Source organism: Vombatus ursinus, unplaced genomic scaffold (assembly GCF_900497805.2).
Source record: "Vombatus ursinus unplaced genomic scaffold, bare-nosed wombat genome assembly UNPS02014810.1, whole genome shotgun sequence".
NCBI lineage: Eukaryota > Metazoa > Chordata > Mammalia > Diprotodontia > Vombatidae > Vombatus > Vombatus ursinus.
Genome location: NW_020954588.1, coordinates 16,102,721 through 16,124,331, shown reverse-complemented (window position 1 = coordinate 16,124,331; position 21,611 = coordinate 16,102,721). Strand labels below are relative to the sequence as shown.

The following is a 21,611-nucleotide window of genomic DNA, read 5'->3' as shown; positions in this document are numbered from 1 at the left end:
GAGAGGTAGTTATTATCTCCCAGGAAAAAAATGTAGGATTTGGTGACAGAGGATTGGTGGGTTTGAATCTTAACTCTTCTACCTGTTCAGGCTTGAATATTCATTGAACTCTTCCAGACTTTGGTTTTCTCATCTCCAAAATGAGGGAATGGGTCTGGATGAGCATTGCACAAAGGCCCCTTCTAGAGTTATGGCACTGACTGTCTCTGGGAGTCAAAGCTGAGTCCAGTGCAAATCCATTTCTGACACTTTCTGTGTGACCTTGGGCAATTCACTTAACATCCCTATACCTCAGTGACCCCAATGGTAAAATGAAGGGATTGGACTGATCAGCCTCTAAGGTCTCTTCAAATTAGAACTATAATATAGAACTATAATTCTATGATACTAAAGATTATTAGCTATATATATATCTGTGTATATATGTGTATATATATATATATTACATATATATATATATATACACACACACACACACACACACACACACTCATACACACATATATATAGTGAGTCCTAAAGGAATGTTAAGGAATGTTACAGACAGGGAGTGCTATAGAGTTTCAGGGGCAGGAGAAATCTTTTCGTGCTGACTCCTCCATCACCACGTGCCTTAGAGAGGAGCCTTGTTAAGACAGGCAAGAATTTGATGGGTGGAGAGGGGAGGACACCATTCTAAGTAAGGTGAATACCATGAGTAAAAGCACAGGAACCAAAACATGACTAAAGTAGATTGGCTGGCGAGGAAAATTCTTGTAGGGTAACCATGGGAGGCATGGGCAGGGGAAAGGGTCTAGATATATTTGCTCTAAACGTAATACTCCCCTAATGGACCATCTCATTTCATAGGCTTCAGAAGGACCTGGATATCAGCACAACTCATCTGTTACAGGCACAGGGTGGAGATCTCATTTGCAGGCAGGTGAGTTTAGAGGGGCTTCTTTCTTATTAGTTTAAAGTTGTCTAACTATTCTCATTTTCTAATGTGATTCAATTCTACTATTCAATAGAATGCAAACTCCCTGTGGGCAAGAACTATGCCTCTTTTTTTTTTTTGGCTTTGTAGACACATTGGATGGGTGGTATAATGCCCCACACCGGGACATAATAAACAATTTGTAATTGCAATAGTTCATAAACTGTAACAAATATTTGTTGAATTTTAATTAATTGTAAAGAATCAGCTGTGGAAAAGCACTTTGCTAATAGCTATTGATAGAAAGATGAAAGTAAGCTTTCACTTTAGGGGAAAAAAAGCTTTAGCTCTTTTTTTTCAAGGCAGTAGTTCTTAAAACATCAGAATGCAGCAAATTATATGGAAGTTAACACCTACAATTAATTGCATGCATATGCATGAATTTCATGAATTTTATGAAATTTATATTTGTAATTGCATGTGTATGGACATGTCTCCTGAAAATTATATAGAATTTTTACTTGCAGCAGCATTTTTTTAATTTTCAAATGTTTTTTCCAATAACATGTAAGAAGTATATATATATATGTATATATATGTATATATGTATATATATGTGTATATATGTATATATACATTTTGAATTCCAGATTCTCTCCTTCCCTCCCTTCCTCCCTCAATGAAAAGGCAAGCAATTTGATGTAGGTTATACATGTGCAGTCATGAAAAACATATTTCCATATCATTCACATTGTGAAAGAAAACACGGGCAAAAAAACCCATCAACTCAACCAAGAAAAATAAAGTTTAAAAAAAATATGTTTCAATATGCATTCAGACTCCATCAGTTCTTTCTCTGGGGATGGATAGCATTTTTCATTATAAGTCCTTTGGAATTGTCTTGGGTCATTGTATCACTGAGAATAGCTAAGTCATTCACAGTTGATCATGGTACAATACAATAGGATTTTATGCACAGAACTGAATCTCTCCACTCTCCACTGTCCTGAATCTTTACTGCCAAGACTAGTGTTATGGAGGAATGGTTGAATAAATTAAGGTAGATGAATTTAATAGGATATTGTTATGCACTAAGAAAAAAAAATGAAAGGGACAGATTCAGAAAACCCTGGAAAGATTTATGTGAACCAATGCAGATCAGAGTGAACAGGATCAGGAGAACAATTCAGACATGACTGAAATATTGCTTAAGGAAAAAAAAAGTTTTGAAAGACTTGAGAATTCAGATCAGTGCAAGGACCAATGACAACTCCAGAAAGCTAAGGGTCAAGCTGGCTTCCCGTTTCCCAGAGAAGTGACAGAATTGTAGGTGGAGAATTAGATCTTTTCATATGCAACCAATATTCAAATTTGTTTTGCTCAATTATGTTATTTGTCACGAAGGAGGGCTTTCCTTTGAGGGAGGATGGGAATGAGGAGGGCAATGTATTGATGCCAAAAATAAGAAAGCAAGGAAATGAGTGTTTTAAAAATGCATAGAAGAGACAACAAGGAATTTCAGAAGGGGATACAGGCAGGCACAGAACTGTGGGTACTACTGTATTAAATTTAATACATATTTTAAAAAAGCAAGTTGTACATAAAAATAGATTCATGGTTTCATTTATAATTGTCTCTCTTCATTCTCCTTTGTATATGGAAATATTCATGTCTGTTGATGCTTGTCAAGTTTAGAACAACTTTAAAAAAAGAAAAAAAATACTGCAATGAGCCCCCCCCACCAAAAATGTTTAAGAACCCCTGACATAGACCCTATCTTTAAAGAGCTTATAACCTAATAGAACAGATGAGTTACGTAAGTACTTATAATGCAAGGTAGAATATAAAAACTACAATGGAACAGCCCAAGTGAAATCCTAAAATACTTTTTAAAAAAATGAATGTTTAAATAACTTTATTGATTATGTACTATTTTACATACAATATCTCATTTGAGTTCCCAGCCTTATAGGTGAGGAACCTGAGGCAAATTAACAATGATAATAATAATAATAATATCAGCTAGTATTAATATAGCACTTCAAAGCACTTTACAAGTACTGTGTCATTTTATCCTCACAACAACCTTGGGAGGTAGGTGTTATTATTATCATCCTTATTTTACAGATGAGGAAACAGAGACAGACAGAATTTAAGTGACTTGACCAGGATCACGCAGCTGTACCTTTGGAGGCCAGATTTAAACTCAAGTCCTTCTGACCTCAGTTTCAGAGCTCTATTCACTGTACCACCTAAGTGCCTACCTAATGATAGAGTTAATAAATGGTAGAGGTGGGGTTTGAATTGAAATCTCTGCTGACTCCAGCTCTAGCACTCTTTCCAGTAAACTTCATTCTACCTCCAACAGGAGGGACTGGAGGTAGCTTCAGGAAGGCAGTGATCCTTGAGTTGGGCCTTGAAGAAAGGGAGGATTTTAATAAACAGATATGGGGATAATGGGTATTCGTAGCAATGAGCAAAGGCACCAAGATGGTAGAAGGCAGAACAGAAATGTGTGTGGATAAGGAGTCCAGTCTGGCTATGAGATAAAGCTGGAAACACGGTCTAGAGCTGACTGTGGAGTAGTTTGAATGCCCAGCTAAGAGATTTTATATTTTATATGGAGGCAATGGGGAGCCACTGAAGATTTCCAGCAGGAAGAGGAAAACGGTCTGTGAAGAGTAAGGGCCACTGGAATAAGGATGGATTGAAGAGGCAAGAGGACTTCTTAGGAGGCTATTGAAATAATCTAAATGAGAAGTAGAAAGGGATTGAACTAGGGTGGGGTCAGTGGGAGTGGAAAAGAGAGGCCTGGATTTGAGAGCTATTTCAGGAATACATACCAACTCCATGACGGACTTGACTATTTATTTGATGAGGGTGGTAAGGAAGAAGGATGAGTCAAAAACAGTGCTATGGTTTCAAGGCTGACTGGGAGGTAATCATGCCATCAATGAAAATAGAAGTGAGGGGGAGGAGCAGGTGTTTGGTTTGAGGGGAGATGAAAGAAGAGTGAATTGTTGAAATAGTAAAGATATTACATCCTTCGTACCAGTGTTAACAACATTCACTGGGGGGAATTGAGTGACCTAAAGTGGAGATGAGCTTGAAAGGAGGTTTGGGAAAAGTAGAAGGACAAGAGATCAGAGAAGGGCATCTCAGAGCCCTTGATTTTGGAGATGGAATAGCTTTGAGGGATGGTAAGCTTTAAGGTATTTCAGTGAACTGTGAGAACAGGCTGTTAGAAGAATGAACAGCTTGGATATTAAAATCTCTGAGGTTGCTGGCAGAGAAAGGGTTCAGGGGGATTGTAAATCAGGTGAAGAGTCACTGAGACAGGTGACTCGCAGGTGATAGTAACAAGGATCAGGGGCCTAAAGCTCAAAAGCAAAGAGGCTGTAGAGTATTTGAGTATCGGAAATGGCAACTGGGGTCAAGAAATACACTCCTTCCTCTTCCTCCTGACTTCCTGAATCAAGGATAAGCAGCTAAATGAGTCGCCATCCATGGAGAGGGTTGCCAGAGATGTATAATGCTCAAGAGATGACATTCCAGTTAATAAGAGGAAGGAGAAGGGGAGCTGTAGAGGAAAAGGAAGAGATGTAGGATCAGCAGGAACGTAGTGGAATGGAGATCCCAAAAGGAAGCTCTGCAGGAAGGGTGGACAGAAGAGAAGTATGAGGCAGGGGAAGGTTGGAGTAAGCAGAGTTGAGAGTATGGACAGGAGGAGATACCAGAAAGAAGGGATTTGTGCCTAGTGTGGTGTGCCTACGTGGCAAGGATTAGGGGAGTTAGAAGCTAGAAGAGATGCAGGGGGGTGTATAGTTTGGAAAGGATTCTGACCCTATAACTAATCAGAACCTGGGATAACTAAGTGGAAACCTAGAGAGGGGGCATTTATGGTACCTTAGTTATAGGGGAAGGAGAATGCCAAGCAGGCAGAGATGATTAATGGAGGAACTTGTAGAATTAATTAAGCTTATCTCTTCCATCTAATGGTTCCTACACCACCCCTATCGTAACAAGAAAATTAGCAAGGTGCAGGAGAAAATGTAATGGATTTCAAGTAAAGGGACCTGAACCCTGGTTTATCACTTAAGTCCTGTGTGACCTTGGGCAAATCACTTTTCTTTGGGCCTCAGTTCCTTAAAATAAGGGGTTTAGATTAGATGGTGTCTAAGATTCCTTCTAGCTCAAGTCTATGATATCCCAAGATAAGGAGTTATTTTGAAAGTGTTCTAATAGCATACAATATATGATATGGGTGGAGATAATTGAGTTAAGTTCTTTTCAAATATAATACATTTTAAAGTGCATACTACATATAATGTTTTCCTGGTTCTCTTACTGCTTTTAATAACCTGTATGGAAATCCCTAAGGCAGGTGGCACAGTGGATAGAGAGCTAGATCTAGAGTTCAGAAAAACCGATTCCAAATCCAGCTTCAGACACTTACTAGCTATGTGACCCTGGGCAAATCACTTAATCCTGTTAGCCTCAGTTTCATCATCTGTGAAGTGAGCTTTCTATAAAATGGCACTCTGAGGTACCACATCACACCTATCAGATTGGCTAACATGACAAAACAGGAAAACGATAAATGTTGGCGAAGATGTGGGAAAATTGGAACCCTAATGCATTGTTGGTAGAGTTGTGAACTGATCCAACCATCCTGGGGAGCAATGTGGAACTATGCCCAAAGGGCTATAAAACTGTGTATACCCTTGAATCCAGCAACACCATTACCCCAAAGAGATCATACAAATGGGAAAAGGACCTACATGTACAAAAATATTTATGGCAGGTCTTTTTGTGGTGGCAAAGAATTGGAAATGGAGGGGATGCCCATCAATTGGGCAATGGCTGAACAAGTTGTGGTCTATGAATGTAATGGAATACTATTGTGCTATAAGAAATGATGAACAGGAAGACTCCAGAAAAACCTGGAAAGACTTATATGAACTGATGCTGAGTGAAATAAGCAGAACCAAGAGAACATTGTACATAGTAACAGCCACATTATGTGATGACTGATTTTGATAGAGTTGGTTCTTCTCAGCAATGCAAGGATCTAAGACAACTCCAAAAGACTCAAGATGGAAAATGCTGTCCACTTCCAGAGAAAGAACTATGGAGTTTGAATGCAGATGGAAGTATATCGTTTGCTCTCCTTTTGTTGTTTTGTTTTATTTCTTCTTTCCCGTGGTTCCCCCCATTATTTCTAATTCTTCTATACATCATGACTAATGTGAAAATATGCTTAATATGAATATATAAATAGAGCCTATATCAGACTGCATGCTGTCTTGGGGAGGGGGGAGGAGAAGAAAGGGGAGAAAATTAAAACTCAAAATCTTATGGAAGTGAATGTTGAAAACTAAAACTAAATAAATAAATTATTGGGGGAAAGAAAAGAAAGAAATGGCAAACCATTCTAGTACCTTTGCCAAGAAAACCTCAAATGGGGTCACAAAGAGTCAGACAGGATTGAAATGTAAGAACAAAAAAAGAAAGAACAACAACAACAAAAAAATGGAAATCCCTTAAATGAGACCTGCTCGAACTCCTTGGGAACCAAAAGACTGTTTGCTCTAGAAGAGTCTAATCCTTGGCTTTCTTCAGTCACAACCACAGAAGCCAAAGTTATCAGAAGCAAATAAAAGCCTCCATCTTGCTGCTGCCTACAAATAACCGTCTGTGGCATGTTTCTGTCTAGGCAGTTCTAAACCTCATATTAACAGGACGAGCAAGTCCCCATGTCTTCAATGGCTACCAGCAAGGAAGTTCTCAAGACCTCCTGCATGGAGTCCTGGCCCGCAGCGATGTAGGCTATTTACGATGGAAGAAGGACAGCAGGGAGCAGCCAAACCTGTCACAGGTGAGAAGGGTTTTAGGGGACTGCAAGCTTCATTTGAGTCGACAGCATCATAGAACAAAACAAAAACAACCAAAAAGAGTTCATGAATTTGGGGCTGTATCAGGAAAGCCATCGCTTCCTGGCAGGGGTGTGCTAGAGCTCCCTGAAACTGGTTCCCGAAAGCTAACTGTTGAATTGTGAGTATGAGTAATATACCTCAGAAACTGGCAAATGCTATAGATCAGGGCTTGATTTATTATTTTGTTGATCTGCTATTCTTAAGAAAGGGTTAATAATGCAGATTCAACTTAAAAGTGTGTCTTGTATATTTTTTGAGAGTCAGTTGTTAAATATTTAACAACACACCCTTGCTTAAAGATAAGGAGGTCCTAAGCCTCCTGTCCTGGTTGGATGACATGTAGAACATTGTGTTCAGTTCTGGCCCCACATTCTAGTGAAAGACATTGAGAAGATGGAACTCAATCAGAGAAGGGTAACCAAAAGAGTGAAGAGCCTACAATTTTTCTATAGAAGGGCTGGTTGAAAGAACTGCAGATCATTCCCCAAAAGAGAGAGGATGAGGGGACAGAGAGGGCCATAATCAGTCTTTTTTTTAAAATAATATTTTATTCCCAGTTACTTATAAAAACAATTTTTAAACTTCATCTCTTAAAATTTTAAGTTTCAAATTCTCTTCCTCCTTTCCCTCCCTGCTCCCTGAGATGGTAAGCAACTTAATATAGTTGTACATGTGCAATTATGCAAAACACATTTCCACATTAGTCATGTTGTAAAAGAAAACACAAACCAAAAAAATGAAAAAAATAAAGAAAATGAAAAATAGAATGCTTTGATTTGCATTCAGACTCTGTCAGCTCTTTCTCTGGATATGGATAGCATTTCTCATCATAAGTCTTTCAGAATTGTCTTGGATCATTGTATTGCTGAGAATAACTAAGTCATCTCCAGTTATTCATTGTACAATATTTTTGTTACTGAGTACAATGTTTTCCTGGTTCTGCTCACTTCACTTTACTTCAGTTTGTATAGGTCTTTACAGGTTTTTCTGATATCATTGTGCCTGTCATTTCTTATATCACAATAGTATTCCATTACAACATGATCAGTCTTTACACCATTTGAAGGGCTGTATGTGGAACAGGGTTTAGGCTTACTCTGTCTGACCCCATAGGCAAAAAAAAAAACAAGAACAAAGGGTGAAGGTGAAAAGAGGCAAACAGGTTTGAAAAATTGGCTAATAATTAGGTTGATTCAAAAGTGGAGTCAGGAAGTACTGCGGTAAGCAGTGAGTACTTCCTTCTTGGAAGTCTACAAGCAGAGTCTGGATTTCCATCTATCAGTGGGGATGCAAGCTGGATTCTTTTTCAGGTGTGTGTTAGACTACATGGCAGCTGTGGATCCAAACAATTGCAAAATTCTGTGACTTTGACAGTTTATTTGGATTTCTCAAATATATAACTCAAACATTGATACTTTGGTACTATTCTATCATTCCCCAAGGCATATGATAGCTAATATTTTGATAACATACTTCTTCAAAAGGATCTTTGTGGTTCAGCAGGCAAAAATGCGTGCCTAGCTACTAGCCTATTTTTTAAAGTCAGAGCTTTTAAAAAAAATCACCAAAGTATGTAGCCTCCCTCTCAGAATTCCTCATTCATCCAACTTCCTCTCCAAAGAGCTTTCCAGCTGTGATTATTTACAACATCTGGCAAGATAGAAACTAAAAATACAGCTAAGAAAAGTCTAACCATCGAATTAAATGAGATGTGATTCTGCAATGATGAACAGTCTCCATAGTGCGAATGTAAACACACAAATGCTAAACAACTGAGAAAGAGGTTTCTCTGTTTTCATAAGAGCATCTCGTCTCAAAATTCACAGATGGTGAGCCAAGTTATTTGAAAAAGAGGGCTTCACAGACGCTGTCCACTCATAACCATCTGGGACAGCAGAGCTTAGGCAAAAACACTGAGGACACACCCTTGAACAGAATACCTCTTGAGTTTTCCACTGGACTCTTCCATCCCCAGCACCCAAGGGAACAAATAATGAGCATTCTCTTTAGACTATGACCGTAGAAATGCATTTGTCTCCACAGCAGGCCATCAGTGCATCACCTGCTCTGATGGCTGTGTGGGATGCAGAATTGCCTATAGAGGGAGCAATTTCCGGGTTTAAGTCTGCTTACAGAGATGTAAATTAGAGGTATTCAGTTTAGTCACCATTCCACCCAGCGTAGCTTACTGCACAAGTCTGACTTCCATTCCAATTTGTTTCCTCCACTTCTTTTCTAAGCCCAAGCTTCCTCCTCGCTACCATCTTTAGATTTGGTCTTTGAGGGAATGGAATCCTTTCTGGCCAGACTTTCTGCATAATCCCTAGTTTCAAAGTCAAAACTTTATCTTCTACCATCATTGGATCCCTGTCAGACTTTACTGGACAGATCCCTTTTCCAGCACCTGATTAAGTTCTATTAAGGTTTAATCCCAGACACAAATATTTTAGAAAATAATAAATAGAATATACAAAAACTTTTCTTGCTGTTATTCAGTCATTTCAGTCATGTCCAACTCTTAATGACTCTGTTTGGGGTTTTCTTGGCAAAGATACTGGAGTGGTTTGTCATTTCCTTTTCCAGGTCATTTTACAGATGAGAAAACCGAGGCAAACAAGGTGAAGTGATTTGCCCAGGGTCACACAGCTAGTAAGTGTCTGAGGTCTGATTTCAAGACCAGTGTACTATCCACTCAAAAAAAAATAATAAATTTAAAACATTTTTAAAAATCTCACCATCTTCTTTCCCATGAAAAGGGAAAAAAGCAGGATATTAGAAGTCAAAGTCATAACTAGGAATTATAGCACCTGAAACAAATTTGGTTTTTTGGTTGTTTGTTCTTAGTTTGGGGGGTGGGGGAGGGGGATGGGTAAGAAGCAGCATTGTCTAAGGAACAACCACTCCACGGATGTTTGAAATAGATTGGAAATCGCAATCATGGGAATTAAGGGATCTGAGACCTAGAAAGCCAGAATATTCTACGAGGGGCAGAGGAAGACTCTACAGAGAAAGAAGAATGATTTAATGGTCCATAGATGACAACAACAAAGATCTAGACTGGATAAAGTGAATTTTAGAGGGTAAGAGATTATAGTTACTTATACTTTACTCGGTTGCAAAATAGCTGAAGTCTATAGTTTTCTATACTGCATATGTTATATATATATATAGTATACATATATCATACAGTATATGTCATATAGTATATATAATAGATGATATATAATCATCTATTGTATATATTATATATTACATATATTATCTATTTTATATTGTATACAGTCTATATTTCTGTATGTTTCAGTTATCACCAGCCCTTGCCTGAGTCCCTGCTGAGTGATTGTAGAGAGAGAGGTTCTGAAAATGAGTGTTATGCCAAGCCCTCTTTCTGATCCCCGGTTAGGGTGTGTGAGATAAAGAGAAGCCAGTTTTGGAAAGGGCACCAAGAGACATGGTGTGTCTGGGGGAAAGTCAAGTTTTGAGGAGCACTTGAAAAGAGAAGGAATCTGTGAGGAAGAGATCTGAGATCATGGAATCATTGATGTAGAGCTGGGATGAAGATCCCATTCTCATTTTACAGATGAGAAAACTGAGGCCCAGAGAAGTGAGTTGCACAAAGTAGCAAAAACAAGATTTTGTACTTGGGTCCTCTGATTTTAATCTACTGCAAAAATATGGGAAAAGGTTCTCAGAGGGCATAGAGTGAAAGGAGAGCAAAAGATAGTGACCAGAGGGAGGGGAGGCGAGGCTCATGCCTGTTTTTTGAGGGCCACTCTAGGGACGACCACACTCACTATAGCCAGCAGGGACCTGAATGTGTCACTGATGTTCTCAGCTGATCTTGAACTGTTCCTGAGCATCCAATATACAACTAGTTATGGTTAGCTGGTGCTGGAAGAGATTGGGTCTGGAGTAGGGTTCATCAAATCCCCTATCCTGGAAAGGGAACCCTCCCCAGGAGTGTTTTTGGTTGTCTTATCCTATTTTCATCTCTTCTAAAAAGCAATAAAAGTGGACAAGAATACACCCAGCCCAGTGCGCCATTGCAGAGCCTTTCTTTGTGAAGGGACTGAGTGTCCTATGATGAGAAAGCAAACTGGATTTGGCATTAAAGGACTGGAGTTCAATTCTGATTCTGCCGACTTTAGCGATTAGACTTTTGGGGGCCTCATCTGACAATCAAAGGTGTCAGACTCTGATTCCCAGGATCCAGCTCAAAATCCATGATCTCCCTTGTTCCTTACTCCCTGGAAAAACATTTGGAATGGATGCAACCCCCTTCTTCAACTTTTGGCTTCTGCCACCGGCTTCAGCCTGGATGCTCCCTACCTTCCCCCTACAGGGAGACAGTGGAGGCTTTGATATCATATCATAGATGGGGGAAAAAGGTAAAGGTAAAATAAAAATAATCCCAAATACAAATATTATTGAGCTCCAGCGTTACGACCTCTCTGAAAGTCAATACAAACTTCCAGGGTTAATGAGCCTGTTCTGTCTCATCTAACCAACATATTGCTTGTAATCTTGCCTCTGGAGAACATGACAATAATATTAACATAATAACTAACATCTATATAGGTCTACAAAGCACATTAGATGTGTACATACATGTATATATGCACACATATATGTGTATATACATAAATATGTCTGTATGTGTGTGTATGTGTGTGTATATATATATATACATACATACATATATACATACACACACACACACACATACATATATATATATATAATATTTGATCCTCATCACAATCCTGTGACAAAGGTGCTATTTTTACTTTCATTTTACAAATGAAAAAGCTGAGGTTGAGAGATGCCCAGACTCACAAAGCTGGAACGTATCTGAGAGGATTCGAACTCAGGTCTTCTGACTCTATAGCCAGTGTCTATCTACTCCAGATGTCCCTTAATTTTCAAGGGCCATGCGGCTCCCAAGCTGTTTTTCCTGTTCAGAGCTCTAGCCCCTGCTGCCCACCCCCCACCATTTCATAGGGGCAGCACTCCCTGCTGTCTTCACTTCTCTCACTGAGCATTGCATTCAATTCTACAATTATCTTACATCTCCTGTGTGCTGTGCCCTGTGTTGAGGATAAAGATGGAAAAGGACTGATCCAGTCCCTGCTCACTCAAGTGGCTGACCATCTAATTTGGGGAGGATAGGCTAAGATAAATGCACTAATACATATATGAGACAGAATTCGAAGAACGCAAAGATGTTAAGAAAATGTTACGAGAAATCTGAGAATGGGGAAATCATAGGACCAGTGATCTAGAGTGGGAAGGGCCATGTAGCCAACCTCCTAATTTTAAAAATAAGGAAACTGAGGTCCAGAGAACATAAGTGACTTGTCCAAAGTCTCACAGGTAGGAAGTGTCAGAGGAAGATTTGAATACAGATGCTCTGAGTCCAATGTCAAAACCCTTTCCACTTTCCTTGCTAGGAGGTTCTGGAAGAGGTTTGCGGAAAAATGTGGTAATTCACTTCCCTCACTCCCTATCTCCACCCCTCCTCAATGAGGAAATTTTTTTTTACATGATTACAATACCACACATACAGAAATTAGAACTTACCTTTTCCACCAACAGGAAGGAAAGTTACTGATCTCGTAGATCTCACATCCACATCCTTAGCTCTTCTACTAATTCCCTGAGCTTGTTAAGCAGGTGATGCTCATTAAATACCAGCATTCTCCAAGCCCACACTAATATACCACAGGCCAAGTCTAGTTACAGCAAATAATCTTTTGTCTCTAGCAGAAAGGCAGGAAACTTTTAATACACCAATGATAAATATGAAGTAAGACGTTGCATAGCTCTTGGCACATTGTAAGCAATTAATAAATGCTTCCTGACTGATAGATGGGGATAATAAAAAAAAGCAATCACAGTATTCATAATAATTTGTAAATAATAGCACTTTAAGATGTGTGAAGCACATGATCTTAATAATAACTTAAGCAGGGGGTTTTCACCATTGTTGTGTCATGGATCCCTTGGGCGTTCTGGTGAAAGTTATGGCCCCCTTCTCAGAATAAGGTTTTTAAAAGCATAAAGTACATAGGATTACAAAGGAAATAATTCTATGAAATACAGTTATCAATTTTTTTTTAAAGTTCACAGGCTGCAGGTGAAAAACTCCTAACCTAATCACTTATTTTGGGAAACTTAGCAATTGTGTCCTAAAAGAAAAGTTAGGAAAATAACAACTATTGAGAATCTGTGTTCCTTTATTCATTCATCTTACTGAGCTTCAGCCACACAGTAGAGATGTTCTAGGTACGTACTGTGTGAGGTATTGAGATAGATAGACAATTTGACCCATAGAGCCCTCAGTGAGCATGCAGTCTAGTAATGGAGTTAAGACCTCTCCAGAAATAACTTTGATAGAAGGTCAAAAGGTTTTAAATTTTATATGAGGGGTATGGGAAATAAGTACCCCAGTAATCTCCCATTAGAACATAAGCTTCTAGTGGGCAAAGATTGTCTTTCTTCCTTCTTGTATTTATATCCCCAAGGTACCATATTAGGTACCAGGAAGATCAACACAAAACAGAAAACATAGAGGTTGTGTGGCATTGTGGGAGGAAGCTTGCTTTGTAGTTAGAGGACTTGGGCTCCTTATCCTAGCTCTACCTTGTATTACCTGAGTGACTTTGGGCAAATCATATTACCTCTTTCCTCCTCAGTAAAATGGGGGGCAAGGGGTTGGACTTATGTCCAATGAATGTTAAAGTCTCTGTCTCTAAATCCATGATCCCTCAAGGAACATACATTCTACTTGGGGGGGGGGGATATTTAGCACTTTCATGGTTTCTTGGACAATTTTCTCACTATTTTTGTTGTTGTTTAGTCCTTTCAGTTGTTCCAACTCTTAATGACCCCATTTGGGGTTTTCTTGGCAAAGATACTGGAGTGGTTTGCCATTTCCTTCTCCAGCTTATTTTATAGATGAGGAAATTGAGGAAAACAGGGTTAAGTGACTTTCCCAGGGTCACATAGCTATTAAGTCTCTGAGGCCAGATTTGAACTCAGGAAGATGAGTCTTCCTGACTTCAGGTGTGCTACTCTATACACTGTGTCACCTAGCTGTCCCTTTCTGACCTTATCTCAAATATAAATTGAACAGTTGTAATTAAAAGTGATTGAATTCTTCTACGTGTCTGTATAGTGACTACAACAGCACCTTGAACACACAGGAAGTAGTCCACAAATATTTGTGAAAGAAAGAAAGAAAGAAAGAAAGAAAGAAAGAAAGAAAGAAAGAAAGAAAGAAAGAAAGAAAGAAAGAAAGAAAGAAAGAAAGAAAGAGAAAGAAAGGAAGAAAGAAAGGAAGAAAGAAAGAAAAAGAAAGAAAGAAAAAGAAAGAAAAAAAGAAGAAAGAAAGGAAGAAAGAAAGAAAGAAAAAGAAAGAAAGAAAAAGAAAGAAAGAGAAAGAAAGAAAGGAAGGAAGGAAGAAAGAAAGAAAGGAAGGAAGGAAGGAAGGAAGGAAGGAAGGAAGGAAGGAAAGGAGGAAGACAGAAAGGAAGAAAGAAAGAAATTAAGAAAAGAAAGAAAGGAAGGAAAGAAAGAAAGAATGGTATTCTCTGAAGGGCACGGGTGAGGAGCCCAAAAACAGGGGCCCACTTATACTAATAAAATGGCCACATAATTTCCTGGGTAATTTTACCTACAAAACCTAAGCTATCCTGCAGGAACAGAGGGCGTGTTTCCCTGGCAGCTTAGAGTTGGTCTAGCTGGCTGAAGAATAAGGTTAGAAAAAAAAAAATGAGATTCTTCTTCAATGTGAAGATGGTAAAGTACAGCAGAGACCTTGAACCAGACCCAAATGCCCCCTCACCAAGAGGAAGTGGGTCAAAAGCCATAAATAACTCACTCTGATCTTCAAATCTCCATAGAAATAAGTACTACAATGGCTTGAGTCTTCTGGAAAATTTCTAATGCAGTTTCACTGGCTTCCCTCTTGGGCTTAGTGCTTTCTCTCCATCTCTCCAGGGAGACTCCAAGGAAGGCAGTTCCAGTGAAAATGGCCTGAAATTGTACTCTAATGGCTTAAGCCCCAAGGGGGCTTATTATGTTGTCTCCGTCATACACCCAGAGGATGGTTTGACAGCAAATGCATGAAATAGCAAATAAATCACTGGTGCCCTTGAATTTTCTCACCTGAAATGCATGAATATAAGAGATAGATAGATATGTAGTCATTTGATAGTGAGATAGATGATAAATGATGGATGATGGATGATAAATAGATAGATGATAGAGACAGAGAAAGAGAGAGAAAATTGATAGCTAGATAGTGAAAATGATAGCTAGAAAGACAATTGATAGCTAGATAGCGATAAAAGATAGATAGAAAATTTATAGCTAGATAAGTGATAGATGATAGATTATATAGAGAGATAAATATTGATAGCTATATATAGGTAGATGGGCAGGGAGGTGGCATAGCTGAAAAAGTGCCAGGCCTGGAGTCAGGAAGACCTGAGTTCAAATCATGCCTTAGACACTTGCTAGCTGTGTGACCCTGGGCAAGTTACTTAACCCTGTTGGCCTCAGTTTCCTCATCTGTAAAATGAGCTAGAGAAGGAAATGGTAAATCACTCCAGTATCTTTGCCAAGAAAATCCCAAATGGGGTCATGAAGAGTTGGACACGACTGAAACAACTGAACAACATATATAGGTAAAGAATAGATATCGATAGGTGATTATAGATAGATGATGGAGAGGCACATACACATGTGTCACATATAGAAGGTTATTGCTAGTATTCACATATTAACATATATTGCTAATTGCCACAAAATTTGAATTATGGTTGTCTGGAGACTGAATTCTTTTTTTTTTAAGGCAATTGGGGTTAAGTGACTTGCTCAGGGTCACACAGCTAGTAAGTGTCAAATGTTTGGTCTGAGGCCGGATTTTGAACTCAGGTCCTCCTGACTTCAGGGCCGGTTCTCTATCCACTGTGCCACCTAGCTGCCCCTGGAGACTGAATTCTTTCCCCAGAAGTCCCATGGCTTCATTTCCCAACTTGGCACAGCTAAATTGAGCAGCAGGGAGTATGAAAGTCATCAACCCCATCGCAGAATCATAGAATCTCAGAGTTAGAAGAGATCTCAGAGTCTGGACCAAGAATCTCCACCACAGGTTGGGAACTGTAGAGTTGGAATATGGCATTTACAGTCAGACAGTATCACTATGGCAGTGGGGTTTTTATTGTTATAAAGGAGGACTCATTGGTGGTCAAGGAGGGAGTATGTCTGGAAATGACTGTGATCAAACAAAAGGCAACCAAAAAACTTATTTTTTTAAAGAAAAAAAAACAGAATACTCTCTACAAATTCCTTAGCAAAATTAGCCTCCATTTGATGTCTTTCATTGAAAGGAAAATGACTGCCCCTAAAGGCAGCTCATTCCACTTTAGAATAGCTCTTATCATAAGGAAGTTTTTCCTTACCCCAAACCTAAATCCATTCTCTGAAACTTTCACCCAGTGTTACAATTTCTGCCCTCTTGGGTCAAGAAGAGTAGTCTACTCTCTCTTCCACGTGAAAAGTCCTTAAAGCACATGACAACATTTCCCCCTCCCCACCCCGTCTTGTCTTCATGCTCAACATTCCCCATTCCTTCAACTGATCCTATTCTGGCATAAGAATAGGGATCATATTTTCCAAACTAAAAATGCAGACACATGATCTGACAAAGATTATTTCTTCTGCAAAGCCTTGATGTAAGTACACTTCCTTTGGTTCAAATTGGGACTATTCTCTGTCAAACTTTTGCACAGTGTACTCACTTCTCTGGCTGGAGCCACATTTCATGGTCAACTTTAGCAAAAGGAACCAGGTTGATGTATGTTCAATAACAATCTGCCTTATATAAAACTACTTGCCTCCTAGATGCTGCCATTCAGATCCTGGGTGAATCTCCTCTTCTGCTCTTCAACCAATGAAGCCATATTAAATTCTTTTTTTTTAACTCATAATCACCCTTAGAAAGGCACTGAGCAAGTGTTCTGCTTTTATAGTGCTGAGCAATTCTGGTAAGCCAGAGAACTATGAAGTTCCTGAGGTTGATTCTCTGACTGTCTTTAGAATCTACTGTCTTGAAAAAGAAATTAGAAGGCTTGAGGAAATGAAGGTTACATATGAAAAAGTCATGTGTGACTTAGGGAGAGTAGCCGGAAGTCCTCTCCATTCTTTGCCAGAGGGGAAGACTATGAGTGTGGAATATTATATATATTGTCAGGTATGGTTGATTCATTGGTTGATTAGATAAACTACTTTTTTCTCTGTCTTTTTATTTTTGTTATAACTAATGGCTTGTTGGAAAGGAAGAAGTATATGTTCAGAGATGAAGATGATATAATCAATTAACCAATAAGCATTTGTTATGCACCTACAATGTGCCAGGCACTATGCTTGGTGCTGAGGATACAAGTACAAAAAGTAAAGCAATCCCTTTTCACAAGGAACTTATAGTCTAATGAGAAAGACAACAAGAATAAACATATATGTAGCACCTGGAATGGAGCATGTGGTCACCTCCTCTCTTTCTGGGCTGGCTCACTCACCTCCAACTTGCTCTCATACTAGTAGGTCTGAGGTTTCCAAAGATAGATTGCTATCACTCATCTACAAGTCATAACCTCTCAGTGTACTAGGAGTAATCCTGTTGTGGAAAGAATATACTCTTACTACTCACCACTATAGTTAATGTACCCCTACTGGTGTGCTTCTCATTTACACAAAATCAGGCACCATGACACCATTAGCTTTTAAACATAAGATATTTAGTAAACAAAAGTAAGAATAATAAACAACATCACAGTTATCCAATGTAAGGAAAATGAAGTAATCATCAAAAGATCGTAGTATACTAATGAACCTGGATCTTACTCTCCCACCAATACACACAATGTTCATTGGAGAGAGTGGGTACAAACTTATAAAAATCTAATGCTATCAATTATCTCCAATTTAAATTTCTATATCTTATTTTTTACATAGTTGTCTGCATGTTAACTCCCCCATTAGAGTGTGAGCTCCATAAGAGCAGAGACTGGGGTTGTTTTTGCTTTTTTTGTATCTTCAGTGATTAGCACAGTGCCTGGTACATAGTAGTAGGCACTTCATAAAGGCTTATTGACTTCACTCATGAGATCCAACTTTCCATCAATTTTGAAACCAAAAGTCCTTAATCTTCAGGCAGTCTCCAAACAGTCATTTGATTTACTACATTGTTAGTTTTAATCTCTCAAGCTCTAAAGACAGTCACACGCAAGCAAGCTGAAGACCGCAATGCCCTGTGGCTTTGGTTATTTCTCTGCTTCAAACAGGTCCTTTCAGTTTACTCATCTGAGAGTCAATTCTCTATCCAATACTCCTGACAACCTATGTCTATCTCTCTTCACATTTTAATGGCATTAGTAATTGGGGATAAGGGGAGTCAGGCTATACATAGATGGTGTTTGATCCATATCTTAAAATAAGCCACAGATTCTATAAGGCAAAAGTGAGAAAAGGGGCATGATAGGCATGGAAGATGGCCAGTGAAAAGGCATGGAGTTGGGATGTGGAATATTATGTATGAAGAACAGAAAGAAGGCTTATCTGGTTGGATCATAGGATGGGGAGTAATGTCCTATAAGGCTTGAAAAATAAGTTGGTACCATGTTGTGGAGGACTTTAAAAAGGTAAATGGGAGTGTTTATATCTGATCTTACAGCCAGTAAATGGAGATTGAATGAAGCTGATAGAGTAGAAGAGAGTTACGTGGTTAGACCTATACTTAAGGAAAATCACTTTGGTTACAGTATAGAGAATGGACAGCAGAGGTGAGAGAATTGAGGCAGGGAAACTAATTAGGAGGCCATTGTAACAAACCAAACGAAGGGCTGTCTGAGGAGATAGAAAGAAGGGGTCAAATACAAGATATGCCATAGATGTAGAAATGGCATGAATTGTCAAACAAATATATCATTTTTGTGAGGAAGAGTGTGAGGTCAAGAGGTTATAATCCTGGGAAGTTAGAAAGATGGATGTACCTTCAACAGAAACAGTGAAGTTTGGAATGGAGAGGGTTTGGGAGAAAATCTGAGTTCGGTTTTGGACATTTGGAGTTAGAGATGTCTCTCTGACATTTGACCTGAAATGTCCACCAAGCAATTGGTGCATTATCAAAGGATCATAGATTTAGAGCTGTAAGGGACTATAGAAGTCTTCCAACCAGCCCTTTCATTTTACAGATGAGGAAAGTGAATCCCCAAAAGGCTAAGTGACTTGCCTAAAGTCACACAGTTCATTTGTAGTAAATTGTGACTCTGGCTCCAAATCCAGCGATAGATAGACAGATAGATAGATAGATGAATAAATAAAGATAACAATAAAAGTAAATTTGTACATTTTAAAAAATATCTGTAAGAGTAGTAGCCTGAGAAAAACTATTCTGATGGAACAGGACCGGCATAGTCACATACCTTCTCTGTTTTGAGGTGCTTAGTGGAATTAACCTAATTGAAGAAATAGTTAATTATCAGCAAGTATTTAACTTTTATGTGCCAGGTTCTGTGCTGGTGCTAAAGATAAAAAGAGATAAAAAAAATAGCCCCTGCCCTCAAGGAGCTTACATTCTAATGGGAGAGACAGCATGCATATACATAAGTATATACAAGGCATATACAAATCAAGAAATATAAAAACATGCTCCCTTGGAATGCCACATCTTTCCAACCATAGGAGATTCAATACATTTGAAGAATAAGCATAGTAATATGTACTTATTACAGAACTCTAGATTCATAAAGAGTTCTGGCTTCAAAAACTATAGCACTGCCCATGAGCCAAACTCTGCCGTCAAGGTGAAATCCATTTTGTCATCTGGGTGCCTAAGTCAATTTCCTCTTAAACTATGCTAGGTTTGCAGAGATGGCAAAAGCACACATCCAACCAGCCCCAGAGTCAGATCTCAATGGCGGAGGTCTCTTTAGAAAAACAGAAAAGAAAAAGAAAATATTTTCTCCTAGAGTGACATTCAGAAAAATAATATTCTCATTAGAAGAGACTACAATCCTTTTTCATTCCCCCTGCCTGTCCCAGAGCACCCTATCAGATTGCTGGGGCCCTGCAGGTTGTTTTGAGGTACACAGAAGATGAAGGTGCTCTGGAACAAGAGTCCCCATCACTTTTCTATTTGAAGGCACAGGTTTGAGTGTGAGATTCCAGAAGTTGAGGGTGAACATAAAGTAGTGTGCTGCTCACATCATCTGCAAAGCCTCCGGGGATTCACACCTGCTGCTGAGAAGAAAAATCAACTTTCCTTTTTAAAAGAGACTGAATTCATTTAGGCTTTGTCTGAAGCACCACCACTTCCTTCCCTTGCGGAACACGTCACCGTCTCTCTTCCACCTTCTTCCCTTCTCTTTTTTTTTCTTTAGAGTGTTTGATACAAGAATGTCCAACTGCTTAAACATCAAATCAATCTCCTAAAATGGTAACTAATTTGTCCCTTCTCCCAGCTCTTTTAGGGCAAACATTTTGGCCCTGCATCAAATATTTAACCGAGGGAGTGAAGAACTCATGCAAACAAACAGAAATTAGTAATCCCCAGGTCCTTGTTCATATTATTGCAACAAGATGGCAAGTAGACAGAGCCCTAGGCCTGGAGTCAGGAAGACATGAATTCTAATTCACTACAGACACTTACTAGCTGCGTGACCTTGGGCAAGTCACTTCAACTTCTGTTTGCCTCAGTTTCCTCCTTTGTAAAATAAAAACCTGTGTAAAATTAAAAAAAAAACCAATCCTTTCAAGGTTGCTGTGAGGATCAAATGAAATGATGTTTGTAAAATGCCTAGTACAGTGCCTGGCACATAGTAGGTGCTATATAAATGTTAGCTATGATGATGGTAGTGCTGGGGGTGGTGGTGAGACTGCAGCCTGAGGTTTCTGGGTAATCAGGTTAACTCAGTTAATCAACAAACACTTATTAGGGGCTTCTTATATGCCAGGCATATTTATTAAGTGCCTACTATGTGCCAGGTATGGTGTTAAATTCTGAGAATACAAAAAAGGGAAAAATATTCCCTGCCCTCAAGAAACACACTCATTAATAGATGAGATAACATGTAAATAATTAGGGACACACAGGATATCGAGACATCCGACATCCTTCTACCTTAGGGTAGAAGGCGCTAGCAGCTGGACACTAGCAACCCCCTCTCCAGACTTCCTTACCTCTTTGACAGCAGCGTCACTGCCCTCAAAGCACCCAGCTAGCTCCTCTTTCGGTTTTGTTCTTCCCTGTTAGAATGTAAGCTCCTTGAGGGCAGCTAGGTGGCACAATGGATAGAGCACCAGCCTTGGAGTCAGGAGGACCGGAGTTCAAATCTGACCTTGGACACATAATACTCATTAGCTGTGTGACTCTGGGCACATCACTTAACCACAATTGCCTCACCGAAAAGGGAAAAAAAAGAATGTAAGCTCCTTGAGGGCAGGGACTATCTTGTTTTGCTTGGCTTTGTATGCCCAGCACTTAATGCAGAGCTTGGCACCTACTGAGTGCCTGATAAAGATTCTATTTCTTATCAATCTGCCTGTTTGTAGGAGGAAGGGTTTCCTGCAGAAGGTGGTGCTGGAACAGAATCTTAACGGAGCCCAGTGGATCCGAAGAGGCGGGGGGGGGGGAAGGGAGAGCATCTCGGGCATTGACTAAGTGCTTGCTTATATTGGACAAGGTGATAGGCCTG

The 21,611-nt window shown here is 39.2% G+C and overlaps 1 protein-coding gene across 1 annotated transcript in view; it reads left to right on the top strand.

Moving 5' to 3' along the window:
• The window catches only part of MINDY4B (MINDY family member 4B), a 46,746-nt gene that overhangs the window by 19,707 nt on the left and 5,428 nt on the right, over positions 1-21,611 (top strand). Inside the window, exons 9-10 of the mRNA XM_027876068.1 lie at positions 850-922; positions 6,633-6,794. Coding sequence (XP_027731869.1) covers positions 850-922; positions 6,633-6,794 — 235 coding nt within the window. The remainder of the gene's footprint in view (positions 1-849; positions 923-6,632; positions 6,795-21,611) is intronic.